Below are 12847 nucleotides of genomic sequence, written 5' to 3'. Positions count from 1 at the left end.
CCTTTCCCCATATTCGGGGCCTTCGTTTCACTTTGTCCTAAATTCTGACTCTCCTCCCGCTTCCTCGCCCTTCAAATCTCACCCCAAATTTACCTCCTCCCGAACGAACTCGCGCTCTATATCGGAAGCGCCTTCTTTTGTTCCCGACCGTGCCGAAGGATGCTTCGGGCCTGGGTCCTGGGGTATCCGCACCCGTCATGATCCAACCCGATTCCGACGAATCGCCATCGAAAACCCCTGCTGTCAGCTTTGATCTAGGCCAGGAGGAGGCGGCAGCAGCTCTCGAGGACTTCGATACCCAAAGCCATGCAAGTTCCCGTGATCCCGGTAGCACACAAACAGTCGACCCCGCGGGGGGCCCGGACAACGGCACGCTAGACCAACGAGACGACGCCGGCAACGGCCAGTCCAATTTTGAACATCTAAACGACGACGATAAACCGGCTTGGAGCGAGATGAAGACCAAGGCCGGGAAGGAGCGGAAGCGCCTGCCGCTGGCATGCATCGCATGCCGTCGCAAGAAAATCCGCTGCTCGGGCGAGAAGCCTGCCTGCAAACATTGCACGCGCTCGAGAATTCCGTGCGTGTATAAGGTCACTACACGGAAGGCGGCGCCGCGCACGGATTATATGGCTATGCTGGACAAGCGCCTGAAGAGGATGGAAGATCGCGTAATCAAGACAATACCCAAGGAGGAGACGAGGGATATGCTTTCCATTGGAAGATCGGTTGTCAAACCTTCCGCCTCGGTTCAGCCGTCAAAGGCACAGAAGAAACGAAGTGCGGAGGAGGCATTTGCGGCAGAAATGGATGAATGGACACGTGGGAGCGGCCGCCCACCACACGAGACGTTCCCAGTGAATCGCGAAGTCAAATCCACCGATGGCACTGGGCTTCTCACCGAAGGAGCTGAGTTCTTGCCATCGTTGGAGATTCAGGAGCATCTTGCGGAGGTGTTCTTTGATTGCGTCTATGGGCAGTCATACCTCCTATTGCACAAACCCAGCTTTATGCGACGGCTTAAAGCCGGCACAATTCCTCCTGTCCTAATCCTTGCTGTCTGTGCCGTATCCGCGCGATTCTCCACACACCCTCAGCTGAACTCAGATCCGCCATTCTTACGTGGGGAAAACTGGGCTAATCCTGCTGCGGCCATCGCTCTGAGCCGGCATGACGAGCCGAACATTACCATTCTTACAGTCTTCTTACTCCTTGGTCTTCATGAGTTTGGAACCTGTCATGGTGGACGAAGTTGGTCTTTTGGAGGTCAAGCATTACGGATGGCATATGCGTTGCAGCTCCATCAAGAGCTTGATCACGATCCATTACTCAGTCAGAAGAATGGCAACGGCTCACAGTTGAGCTTCACTGATCAAGAAATCCGCCGCCGGACTATGTGGGCATGTTACTTGATGGATCGGTATAACTCTTCTGGAAGTCAACGGCCGCCTATTGGAAATGAGAAGTTCCTACAAATACAGCTCCCTATCAAGGAACCTCACTTCCAGATGGAGATACCGGGTCCAACCGAAGATCTTGACGGCGGTGTTATTAATCCCGTACCTGAAAATGCAGGCCAATTATCTAATGCTAAAGAAAACATGGGTGTCTCGGCGTATATTATTCGCGCTATCGTGATTTGGGGGCGCATTGTTGACTACCTGAATCTGGGTGGAAAGAGAAAGGACGCATATCCACTTTGGCATCCAGAGTCAGGGTACATGCAACTTAAGCGGCAAATTGAGGATTTCTCTGCGTCTCTTCCGGTACCTTTCACCTTCACCTACGAGAATCTTCAAATTCATGCAGCGGAGAAGATTGCAAATCAGTTCATTTTCCTCCACATCATCATGCATCAAAACATGCTGTTTCTCAATCAGTTCGCCATTCCCTTGTCTCCGGGGGGCCGTCCACCAAGAGATATGCCCAAGTCCTTCCTCAGTAATGCAGGTCGAGCCGCGGTGGAAGCGGCGCATCACATTTCGGTGCTTTTTGATCGAGCTTCAGCCTATCCCCTCACTGTTCCTTTTGCTGGGTACTGCGCTTACTCGGCAAGTACAGTCCACATCTGGGGGATCTTCTCGAAGAACGTCCAGCTGGAGGCACGGTCAAAGGAGAACCTCCGGCATACGTACCGTTATCTCAATAAAATGAAAAAGTACTGGGGCATGTTCCACTATATGGTTGAGAGTGCCAAGGATCGGTATCGGCAGTTCGCTGATGCAGCTATCAAGGGCTCTGTGGCAACTCAGAATGGCGCATCGCTAACACCCATGTTCCAATATGGTGACTGGTTCGACAAGTATCCCCATGGGGTGTCAAGAGTGCATTGGGAGGATCCCGATACTCGACACAAAGAAACTGGCGAAGACGCAGTCATGGGCCAGAAACCTGACCTCCAAAGCGTGGAAGATTTCTTTGCCGGCCTTTCTCCTACTCCACAGCCAAATCAACCCCGCAAATCGCGATCCCGCAAGAACAGCAAGCTATCAGATGGAGCTCCAGGCATGGACCAGACTTCACCGCCATCAATGATGGAAGTGAGCATGGGAAACACCCCAGGTGTTCCAGGCAGTGCATTCCCACAGCCATCTATGTTCCAACAATCCCGGCCAATGTCATTCGGCCAACCACCATTCGACTTCAGTATCCCGCCAGACCAATTACCGCAACTAGACCGACAATTCGTCTACGGTTCATTTTCCGAATTCGACCCCACCTCATTCGTCCCAAACAACCCTCCTATCCCGCCGCTCAGTGGCGTCGAAACACAAAACCCAGATCAAACACTGTTCACCGGCCATCTGGACCCAAGCGCCCCTGCTGGAATGGGCGAGTTCTACCAGCCCAGCGCGTGGTTCCTACCCTTCAATCTTGACCCTGTCGGCGGTGGAAACCCACCATCACAAGCTCCGCCCTCGGCTCCCATACCTGGGGGAAGCAATGGCGGCGGCACGCCATCTGGGATCCCCTCTGTGGATATGTCTGGCTTCGGGGGTGCTGGGGGCATGCCTTTAAGCGCATATGATCTTGGTTTAACCGGTTCGAGTATGAAAGTCTCACGGCCGTGATCAGGTCGGGTATTATCCATTGGCCAATGCCTCTCGATGACTGCTACGTGGTGTTTGAGTTTTCTTTACAAGTGATTGCAAAAGGTTGGAGTCGGACTTTTAGGGCTGGGGTCTGTTACTTTTCGCGCTGCTGTTCGTATTATCACCCCATTTGTGTTGGTTTGTGTAAATATTATTGTCTCATCTCCGACATGTATATATCCCTTTCTTTTTGAGCAAGTTCCAAATATCCATATTTAATGGCTTGATTTCCTTGGTTAGTCATTACAATCCTTGTAAAATGTTCCGATACTCTAAGAGAAAAAAAAGCGATTAACTTCTTTCTCCCTACGACAAAAGAAATCAGCAGGAGCAAAAAATAAATTGTTGTGCATCATCCGTGAATCGAACACGGGCCTCGTCGATGGCAACGACGAATTCTACCACTAGACCAATGATGCTAGCTGTATGGTTAGGTGCGCGTTGTGGGGACTATGTTCGCTTGCTGGTTCACGGGTATGGTCCACATTGAAATAACATCAAGTACAGAGTAGGTATGTGCAATTGAAGTTGGTAGATGTAATGCGACAGGCTAATTCATAATTTAGTCCCGATCCCGTTCACATTTGAACAACCCTGTAAGTCAATATGAAGGAATTGAGATGGTATGTGGTCCCAAATGCGGATATATATCCAGCCCACCTCGGGAGGCATGTAAACAGTTACAAAATATGTTGGATAACAGGGAAAATATTTGAATCACAGATAACCAGACAAGGAGGAAGGCCTCGGAATTCATTGTTTGAACGACGTGAGAAACAAAAGTGGCCATAATTGCCACTGGACGAAAAGGAGTGTAGGGAAAGGGTATGGGAAACACAAGTCGCTATAAGACAAGGGAAGCCAGAGAAAAGAAAGCAAAAGCAACCATCCACTAATCATCCCACTCTTCATCCAGTTGATCTATGAGCCTGTTCTCGGCATCCACGTCACGGCTCTGACCGCGTCCACCCCGTCCTCCGATGGCGCCGATAAAACCACCGCGGCCATTTGAGTCCGCACGGGTGTAGCCATTGCCCGCGGGGGATCCCTTGCAACGGAGGAGATTTCCTAGCGAGGAAAAGATAATCACGAACATGTCCTGTTGGTGCAGAAAGAAAGAAGTGGTCAGCGTCATGTTCCAAACAATGAGGCTCGCAACTGCAATACATCATCTAAGTACAAAGTACATGCAGTAGAAGATGCGATCCGTCTAATGAAACAAGAGGAGCAGTGACTATGCAGGAGCTGTCTCCCAGGGACCCCGAAGATGAAATGACAAGTCCATTGACAAGTACCCAAGGGACAGTCCACTTCACAAATCAAGACATCTTGTCAAACATATGAAAATGTACATGCCGTGATCAACACAGGCGCTCGCAGATCGAAAGGATCAAATTCAGCGGGAGTGAACATGCCCAAAAAAAAAGAAAGAAAAAAAAGAGATCTATGCCTGATAAGAAACAAGGAAACGAATGGAACAGGCCAACCGCAACCGCATGTCCCGAAGCGATTAGTCTCCAGACCAGCTAGAGTGAGTTCAATCCATCCTTGAAATAGGTAGTCCTGCCCCATTTGAATCCCGGAACTTATGTGACACGAACTTGCCATATCTGAATTTGCGACGAGGCCAACATGGGATCAATGCTAGGATACTTACTTTGACAAAGTCGAAAACGCCAGCCCACAGGCTGAAGTTCGGACACTGGCGCCAGCCACGTTGATGCATGACCGTTCGCTGGTAGGCGCAGCCACCAATCAGATATACAGCGATGGCGATCACCATACTAGAGGACAGGGTCAGCATGTATTATATCTAGGTATTGGGTGTTTCCCCAACAGGCAGAAAGTGGTGCTTACATCACACCGAATACGCCGCCCGGTCCCAAACCGCCGGCATTGGGATCCACGGCGATTCCACCACATGCCGCCGAGCTGCGGACTTCGAAGAAGTACGAGCATTCATCCATGGTGCCGACGAAGGAAGCGGTGGCCACGTTTGGCGCAGCGTCGCGGTCACAAAGGAAAGACATGACAGTCGACTTAGTGCGTGTAGAGACATTGGAACTGCCCATGTTATAGTCGGCTGGACAAGGCGAGCCATTGGTATAATTGAGGACGAGTTTGCGGCCGCGGAAGAAAGGTTGAGATGCTTGTTGTCTGTAGATGACCGAGGATAGTTAGCACAGTACGCAGGGAATGAGTCCAGCTAGTGCGACCGGTTGGGATGGAGGTCTGACATACCCTATGGAGTATCTTTTATTATCCCGCTCGTAATATGCACTGACGTTCTTCCACCGCGACGACTCTATCCCGACCACGTCCGTCACGTTCTCAATGACCGGCGCGCAGATGTTGATTGTGAAATTGGCCGGGTAGTCATGACCCTTGGCATACCAGCTGTTGTTCCGCGCATCTTTCGAGAGTTTGTTGCCGTCCTTCATTTCGGGAGGGGATAATGAGATCGCATTGAGGTCGAAATACAACCCGGTGGTCGGGGAGCGGGCAACACATGGAGCGTCATCATCCAAATGGGAAGAATATGATGCGCTAGTTAAACCGAGGATTGAGGATAGAAGGAAAATGGAGTAATGAGCGGAGCTGGTGAGCTTCATGGTGGGCTGTGTTGGGGTCAACCCAAGGCAGTCTTAGAAGAGAAAGAAATGAAATGGGACAAGGAATGTAGAGAGACTAGAGAAAAGGATAGAAATGACTTTGAATTGGTGTGAAGGAGGAAAGTGTATGAGTGTAGCCGTGTCCAGGGCTGATAGAGAGAGAGGCTTACGTAGCATCACCACCGCTGTGATTGGGGGCAATGCGGAGCAAATCTCGCGGAACACCCACCATCCGACGTCGTACGCGACTTGAGGCTCCAGGACTTATTTAAGGATCTCCCTCCCCCACTTGGGCAGTTCCTGGATTATTTCTTTGTCTATCCATTGGCTCAGTCATTACCTCAATATGCCCACCAAAAAGGACTCCAAAAAAATATCCGTGCAGCCAGTGCCGGAGAAGCGTGGTTATGAGTTTGGTGGACCGTATGTATTTTCTACTTCAATTGAGTTAAGCTGAGCTGACATTTGCAATAGACTAGGTGCTTTCGGTATTGTATTTGGATTGCCGATCCTGGTCTATCTCTTTACTTTCGTCTGCAACGATGTCTCTGGTTGTCCCGCGCCGTCGCTGCTGAATCCCTCGACTTTGTCGCTCGAGCAATTGAAGCGTGAAGTTGGTTGGCCAGAAGAGGGAATCACTGCGCTTTATGATACCAATGTTACACTGTGGACACTGAGCTACTATGCCTTCAGCCTGTTCTTGCAGGTCTTCCTTCCCGGTCAGGAGGCAGACGGTGTTGTGTTGGCCTGCGGAGGACGGTTGAAGTACAAATTCAATGGTATGGCAATGGCAGTCCTTCCTCGCACATCATATTCAAACAAGGGTTTTTTTTTTCTGACTCGGTTCATTATATAGCATTCTCCTCTGCCGTCATTATCCTCTCGGGCCTCGCCGGGGGCACTTATCTCTATGGAGCCGACTTTGTGGTGTGGACATTCCTATGGGACAACTATGTTCAGGTCATTACAGCAAACTTGTTGATCTCTTCTTTTGCTGCGTTGTTCGTCTACGCGAAGAGCTTCACAGTTCCAGCCCCAGGGCAGGCAAATCCAAGCCTACGACAGCTGGCACCTGGCGGCCATACGGGCAACATGCTCTACGACTTCTTCATTGGCCGTGAACTCAACCCTCGTGTGCGCCTGCCCATTCCATTTGTTAGCGAGGCATCGCGCACCATCGATATCAAGGTGTTCATGGAGATGAGACCGGGCTTGCTTGGATGGACAATTCTGAACCTGTCCAATGTGGCCCACCAGTACCGAACCTATGGCTACATCACTGACTCGATCGTGCTGGTCACCGTTTTCCAGGCATTCTACATTCTGGATGCGCTGTACATGGAGCCCGCGATCATGACTACCATGGACGTAATCATGGACGGATTCGGGTTCATGTTGTCTTTCGGCGACGTGGTTTGGGTGCCTCATGTGTACAGCATTCAGACCCGGTATCTCTCTGTTTTCCCTTACGAGCTCGGCTTGAGCGGTATGGCCGTTGTTCTGGGTATCACAGCCGTTGGATATGCGATTTTCCGCGGCGCCAATAACCAGAAGAACCGTTTCCGCACGGATCCAAATGACCCCCGTGTGAAGAACATCAAGTACATTGAAACTGCCACTGGATCCAAACTGATGATCTCCGGCTGGTGGGGTCTGGCGCGTCACATCAACTACCTGGGTGACTGGACTATGTCGTGGGCCTACTGCCTGCCAACTGGTGTTGCGGGATATGTTCTCATCGAGAGTATCAACCCAGCCAGTGGCGATGTCCAGAAGCAAGCCGTGCAGACCCCAGAAATCCGTGGCTGGGGTATGATCTTCACGTACTTCTATATGATTTACTTTGGTGTCTTGTTGATCCACCGTGAGATGCGTGATGAGGAGAAGTGCGAGAGGAAGTATGGCGCTGACTGGAAGCGTTATACCTCTATCGTCCGCAGCCGCATCATCCCTGGAATCTACTAGGAGATTTCCATCAAGAATTTCTTTCACAGGCCTTTGAGTTTACTTTCTATGCCTTATTTTTGTATATTAATCATCCCTAATATTTTGACCTGCGAAAACCTTTACGATAGGCTTGCACTCTTTGGATTGCAATCTTCCAGGGTTGGCCATCGTTACTTCTGTTGTTGCAGGAGATTTTGACAAAACAAGAACAGCAGATACAAATTCTATGTACTCTGCAGGTTCTTACCAAGAGACACATGTATTTTTTCTTCAGAACTTACATCGCATTCTAGACTTGAAAGTAACATTGAAAGCTAAAGCGAGACCGACGTACTAATTGAAGATCTGGATCGTATTACCTACATCAAATTAGTATACTATTTGTCTCCGCTATCCATTGCGTGCCATGATAAGAACTAAGATCTTTGAATCGGATATGGGACTGTCTGGAGGTGATAAATTGTAACTCTTGAACCGTTCGCTGTGAAAGTCACAGATGATTTTGAGTAACCAGGTAGAAATTACTTGAATAAAATAGCTTGCTCGTTACGATCATCTTCGAGTTATTCCTCGCTGCTATTCTCACAACAATACTCATAATGCAGAGGAGCTAAGGGGACAATTCTTCACATAGTTGATATTAAGAGTGAATCACAAGTTTAAAATCGATCAAACGACTGAACAAATACATCCAGCTATGAACCTCTCCGTTGGTCTTCAATCATCTTCAGAATCTTCAAAATTGTCACCTGTCTTTCTCATGGAATCAACCATGTGAGTTTTGAGTTCATTGACGAAGCGATCAATCTTTCCCTGGTAGTCGGTGCCAGAGCCCACAAGGAAGTTATCACCCACACTCATATAAATGAAGACGGCAAAATGGTGACGGGTTAGTCGTTCTAGTCGCATATCCTGCCGTTGTGCTTTTGTTTTGTTGAAGACATGAAGAGTTGACAAATAGTCCAAGTCCTTCGTCTCGCATGCGTCGTAAATCTGTGGTCCATTCAATATCCGGCATTTGTTGTCAATAAAGTACTTGACAAATGGAACAAGCACATCTCGGAATCCATATTGACAGCCTGTTGTATCGATGATCCATGTTTCATTGCTCTCGATTCGTCCTATCTTCAACACCGAGTGTGGACCGCCGTGCAAATCGGGACCAGGAACAAGCCTAGTTGGAACCCGTGGTCTTCCGATATTGACGACCATGGTCTCAATTTCCAAGGGTATGCCTGCTTTGTTTTAGCCACGCCTCGCTTCGGTATGTAGGGGTTAGAAAGGCCTTTTACCTCTAAGAAGTTTTCTGGTCAATGGACCCAAGAGCGCCATGGCTGCTGTGGATTGGCTTTTGACGAGAGCCGCTTCCTTGTGCTCGATGTTGTCGGTCATGTGGTTTGGGAAGGGACCACGTTTGGATTGAGACGAAACCGATCTTTGATTTTGATGGAGATAGAGGACCCCATCACGATACTCGATTTTGGTTAGATCCACATCGTATACAGTCTCTCTGTATGCTAACATAGCTGCCTTCAGTATCTGGGCAGCTCGGAGCAGTATCTTCCGTTGCTGCATGTCCCTGCAATGGCCTTTGTGATTTGGCCAGTCCATTATCTGACACTTGTGGCTGCAGTAAAAAACAACTCGAGAATCGCCAGTTTGGTATTCGGGTGCATGCGAGCAGCCCAAACACATTGTCTTAGTTTTTGTCCCACATCTTGCGCACTCGACTGGCGGACTCGGAGCCATCTTGAAGACAAAGCTGGCGGCTGCAATCAAAGCTATGTTGAAGAAGCAGGATATTCCATCGATTGTTGCTCATGGGAGTTGAGATGAGGTGTGTGATATGAGGTGTGAAGTTGTAGGTTGATGAGACTGGGACCAGAAAGCAGAGGGGAGGAAATAGAGTGGTGAGAAGAGCAAGACGATCTAACAATCACAGGCACCTGAGCAAAGTCTTGAGACATCCCATTGTTGACAATCTATTGGACTCATGGAGCTTTCCCTCAGTGCCTGGTTGATTAGGCCGCGGTTTGTTGTTTGACGCCTATAAAGAGCTGATGCCAATTAGGAAAAGCAAACCAGTCCCATTCTTCTCTCTTTGATAACCCGAAGATATCTTTAAACCAACACATGGCTCCTTTTGTCCAGACACGAAGTATCTTATATTTTATGGGGATCTTGGAAGGGGGATACGATGGGGTTACTATACATGGCCCAGAGTAATCTTCAGCAATCTTCCATCCTCTGGACACAATCAACGCTTTCGCTTCTTGGGGTCAACCAAAACATCCAAACCCCAAGATTCATCTCCTGCATTGGGCATCCATCCCTTGAGAACCAGTTTCGCATCCCCGATGGCCTGCATACGGATTTGCAACGGGTCTCCTAATCTGGTAGGATTTTTGAAATCCTGGTAGGTGGTTATATCTGGCACGTGGTGCTGAACTGTATCGACGTGCGGATTTTCAGCCTTTGAAGCAGCGGACGGCGATCCGGCTGGGGAGACATCGGTTTGATAAGTATGTGGAACAAAGGCAGGCGCAATTTCGCGAAAAAGAGCCCAAAGCTTAGCTCGGGATAGAGACGAGGCCCCACGGGCACCAGGTGAGGATGCCCGGTTTCCTTGCTTCACTCCGTTGATGATGGTCTCATACAAGCCGGTTTTGGAACGGCAAAGAGTTGGCACTGGCTTGCTGCCGGTATCCATGGTCATTGCCGATGGGTGATGATACGAGGGAGCCAATACCCAAACGGCGCTCACATTCCCTGGCCTGATCTTTTTAAGATTTGCACTGGAGCTCAAAGGGTCTCCTTGCTGCTCCAGAGAAGTTGCAGGACAGGGCACAGCTTTCGGCTTCGCAAAAGGCCAAAGCGCTGCCACCTCTTCACTCGGCACCGAAAGAACCTGGAATGGCCGGAATCGATACCCCGGGGTGTTTTCTTTGACTTCTATCTCCTTGGGCCAATATCGCCCACCCAAAGCCTGCATTCGGCCATTCTCGCCAAAGGAGCGGTCACAGCCAACTTGGCTTATTTCGTTTTCGGGAAGAACCAGACCTGCCAGATAGGCGTTTTCGGTGGGAGCAATGAGGCGACTGGTCTCACAGGACAGCAAGGAGGAGACTTGCCGTAATGCAAGCTTGTCTGAGCAGGACTTGCTGCGCGTTGACTCGGCGTCCATGCGGGCTGGCTTTCGACGCACGACTCCGAGAAGAGAGAAATGGGCCCGGCCATCTAGAAGGGTCTCTGTAGCTGGGACCTCTGCGTCTTGGATTTTTGGCAAAGGACCTTCTTGCTGTAAGACTTCCCACGGGGTCGCATCTTCTTGGGCTGCCATGCAGAGCTCCATGCTTGCGTCGCCGCATGGAGCACATGTGCAATACATGTAAATCTTGATATCAGGCCGAAGCTTAAAAGGCGGCCATTCTGTGGGTGATGTACCAATACTATCTTCATCCTCTTCATTATTTCTCCTTTGTATGAATGGAGAATCCAAGACACTTTGATTATCAAGGGTAGAAGTATCATGGCCATTCGGTAATTGCTTTTTTCGGGATATGACACTGTTGCATTCTGTCAAAAGCCAATAATTGAATGCTCGGATGGCCAATATCTCGGCATGACAGTCATGTAGTACAAGACCCCTGCAGCGTGGGATATGAGATGCCGACAAGCATTTTGCGCCACTCCTACATAAATATAAGTTTTCTTGAATGTAGGTCGCTTGCATATGACTTGATCAGACTTGTAAGTGGGGAGTTCAAAACTTACGTGACAGATATGCAGGTCAGACTTTCCGAAGGTGTATCTTTTCCTATAAGCGAAGAGACAAAAATGTTACTATCGAACATCGAGTGACATCAAATCAAAAGAAAGACATGCGAGGACGAAGTAAAAAGCGAAGAATGGACCGATCCCTTCACTGTACATACATGGACGAAGGATGATGACTCGCTCATGAATAATTTATCAAAGAAACATACCTTTGACAACCACAATACCGGTCATTGGAATCCATTCCCTCGATCCATCTGGAAATATGGTTGGTTTACTGCGCGTTGGCAGAGCATCGAAATGTGCATGAACCAGCGATGCTATTCGGGACGATAATGAGAAACCAGATGTATCAGCAGACATTTAATATGATCATAGTCCGAATGTCAATTTCCTAAACAACCAAATGCTTTATTAAAGGCAAAGACAGGATCGAAGAATCTCAACATTTCCGTACGATCACGTGAGTTTATATAATTTATGCCTGAGGCGTCAATGGTTCCCTTTCTTCTTTCAAGTTTCCCGTCCTTGTCAATCCAACGTCAACGTCTATACTATCCACCATGGCCGACAAGCTCCGCACCATCCAGAACCTTGAGGCTCTCCAGGCCCGTTACATCGGTACCGGACACGCCGATACCACCAAGTATGAATGGACATCCAACATCCTCCGTGACAGCTACTCCTCCTACGTCGGCCATCCTCCCCTGCTGTCCTACATGGCTGTCGGCATGGGCGAACCAAAAGAGAAGGTGCGCGCAATGATGCTGGAGAAAATGGTCAGAGGCGCTGGTAATCCGCCAGAGGTATGTGGTGTCTTGCAGAGTTGCTCAACATAATACAGAGATGGGTTGGCTAACATGTGCTCTCCAATGATTCAGACTCAAGAGTAAAACTACTCAGTGTGGTCTATTCTTGTTTTTCTTGATACCCGTTGTCACGTCCTTGGCTTTTCCATACAGGAAGGCAGACCCTCCGATCCTCCGATACTCCGACCACCCTTAGTCCAGCTCAGCAACCTCGCTGACATGGGATAATCCCCTGATGTACCGGTTTCGAAACCGCCAAAGACCCATTTTCTCGAGATTCCCCCTCGATTCCTTCGGTGTGGAATAACATTTCCAACTCAACATACGAAACGCTCTATGCAAACAAGGCCGATAGATTTCTCTCTCTGGCGGTTGGTATCCCCTAGGGATTGCTCGTGTTATGGCTTCCGGAACTTAAAGAATCCTTGAATTCTTGTCATTGAGGGTGAAAATTTGTGGTATACTGTCTGCCACATGAAATTATGCGCTCAACAATAAGTCCCCAAGTATCCAACCAGCATCATGGCCTGTGGATGGCTGATATTGCTCGACGAGCATTCAGTTCCTCAACGGCATCCAATGCATGGGAGAAGCCGTTCCAGAGCCGTAT

General features: G+C 49.1%; 7 protein-coding genes across 7 annotated transcripts; 3 read left to right on the top strand and 4 right to left on the bottom strand.

Annotated features, from left to right (window-relative positions):
* Positions 1 to 197: 197 nt before the first annotated feature.
* On the top strand, positions 198 to 3071 carry N7471_004812 (putative C6 transcription factor; the record flags this gene model as incomplete). Its single annotated transcript, XM_057277531.1, has 1 exon — positions 198 to 3071. One exon carries the CDS (start codon positions 198 to 200, stop codon positions 3069 to 3071), a length of 2874 nt encoding a protein of 957 aa, XP_057137141.1.
* A 342-nt stretch (positions 3072 to 3413) lies between these two features.
* Positions 3414 to 3764, bottom strand: N7471_004811 (uncharacterized protein; the record flags this gene model as incomplete). The annotated part of the gene is made up of 2 exons (XM_057277530.1): positions 3414 to 3514; positions 3686 to 3764. The coding sequence occupies 2 exons, from the start codon at positions 3762 to 3764 to the stop codon at positions 3414 to 3416; spliced, it is 180 nt and encodes a 59-aa protein (XP_057137140.1).
* Positions 3765 to 3984: 220 nt separating this feature from the next.
* On the bottom strand, positions 3985 to 5704 carry N7471_004810 (uncharacterized protein; the record flags this gene model as incomplete). Its single annotated transcript, XM_057277529.1, has 4 exons — positions 3985 to 4191; positions 4750 to 4876; positions 4950 to 5249; positions 5334 to 5704. 4 exons carry the CDS (start codon positions 5702 to 5704, stop codon positions 3985 to 3987), a joined length of 1005 nt encoding a protein of 334 aa, XP_057137139.1.
* A 233-nt stretch (positions 5705 to 5937) lies between these two features.
* erg24B (uncharacterized protein) lies at positions 5938 to 7957 on the top strand. The gene is made up of 3 exons (XM_057277528.1): positions 5938 to 6127; positions 6179 to 6483; positions 6561 to 7957. The coding sequence occupies exons 1-3, from the start codon at positions 6051 to 6053 to the stop codon at positions 7667 to 7669; spliced, it is 1491 nt and encodes a 496-aa protein (XP_057137138.1). The 5' UTR covers positions 5938 to 6050; the 3' UTR covers positions 7670 to 7957.
* A 411-nt stretch (positions 7958 to 8368) lies between these two features.
* N7471_004808 (uncharacterized protein) lies at positions 8369 to 9262 on the bottom strand (the record flags this gene model as incomplete). The annotated part of the gene is made up of 2 exons (XM_057277527.1): positions 8369 to 8886; positions 8944 to 9262. 2 exons carry the CDS (start codon positions 9260 to 9262, stop codon positions 8369 to 8371), a joined length of 837 nt encoding a protein of 278 aa, XP_057137137.1.
* A 646-nt stretch (positions 9263 to 9908) lies between these two features.
* Positions 9909 to 11791, bottom strand: N7471_004807 (tRNA-specific adenosine deaminase; the record flags this gene model as incomplete). The annotated part of the gene is made up of 3 exons (XM_057277526.1): positions 9909 to 11388; positions 11426 to 11494; positions 11634 to 11791. The coding sequence occupies 3 exons, from the start codon at positions 11789 to 11791 to the stop codon at positions 9909 to 9911; spliced, it is 1707 nt and encodes a 568-aa protein (XP_057137136.1).
* A 200-nt stretch (positions 11792 to 11991) lies between these two features.
* N7471_004806 (splicing factor 3B subunit 5 family protein) lies at positions 11992 to 12321 on the top strand (the record flags this gene model as incomplete). The annotated part of the gene is made up of 2 exons (XM_057277525.1): positions 11992 to 12234; positions 12310 to 12321. 2 exons carry the CDS (start codon positions 11992 to 11994, stop codon positions 12319 to 12321), a joined length of 255 nt encoding a protein of 84 aa, XP_057137135.1.
* Between the last annotated feature and the right edge of the window lie 526 nt (positions 12322 to 12847).

Source organism: Penicillium samsonianum (genome assembly GCF_028829775.1).
Source record: "Penicillium samsonianum strain IBT 33392 chromosome Unknown utg000003l_segment0_segment0, whole genome shotgun sequence".
Lineage (NCBI taxonomy): Eukaryota > Fungi > Ascomycota > Eurotiomycetes > Eurotiales > Aspergillaceae > Penicillium > Penicillium samsonianum.
This window is presented reverse-complemented; position numbering and strand designations above follow the sequence as displayed.

Coding starts and splice junctions, on each gene's coding strand:
- erg24B (XM_057277528.1), top strand. CDS start 6,051: ATGCCCACCAAAAAGGACTCCAAAAAAATATCCGTGCAGCCAGTGCCG. Junction 6,128..6,178: donor GGTTATGAGTTTGGTGGACC/GTATGTATTTTC, acceptor CATTTGCAATAG/ACTAGGTGCTTTCGGTATTG. Junction 6,484..6,560: donor GTTGAAGTACAAATTCAATG/GTATGGCAATGG, acceptor TTCATTATATAG/CATTCTCCTCTGCCGTCATT.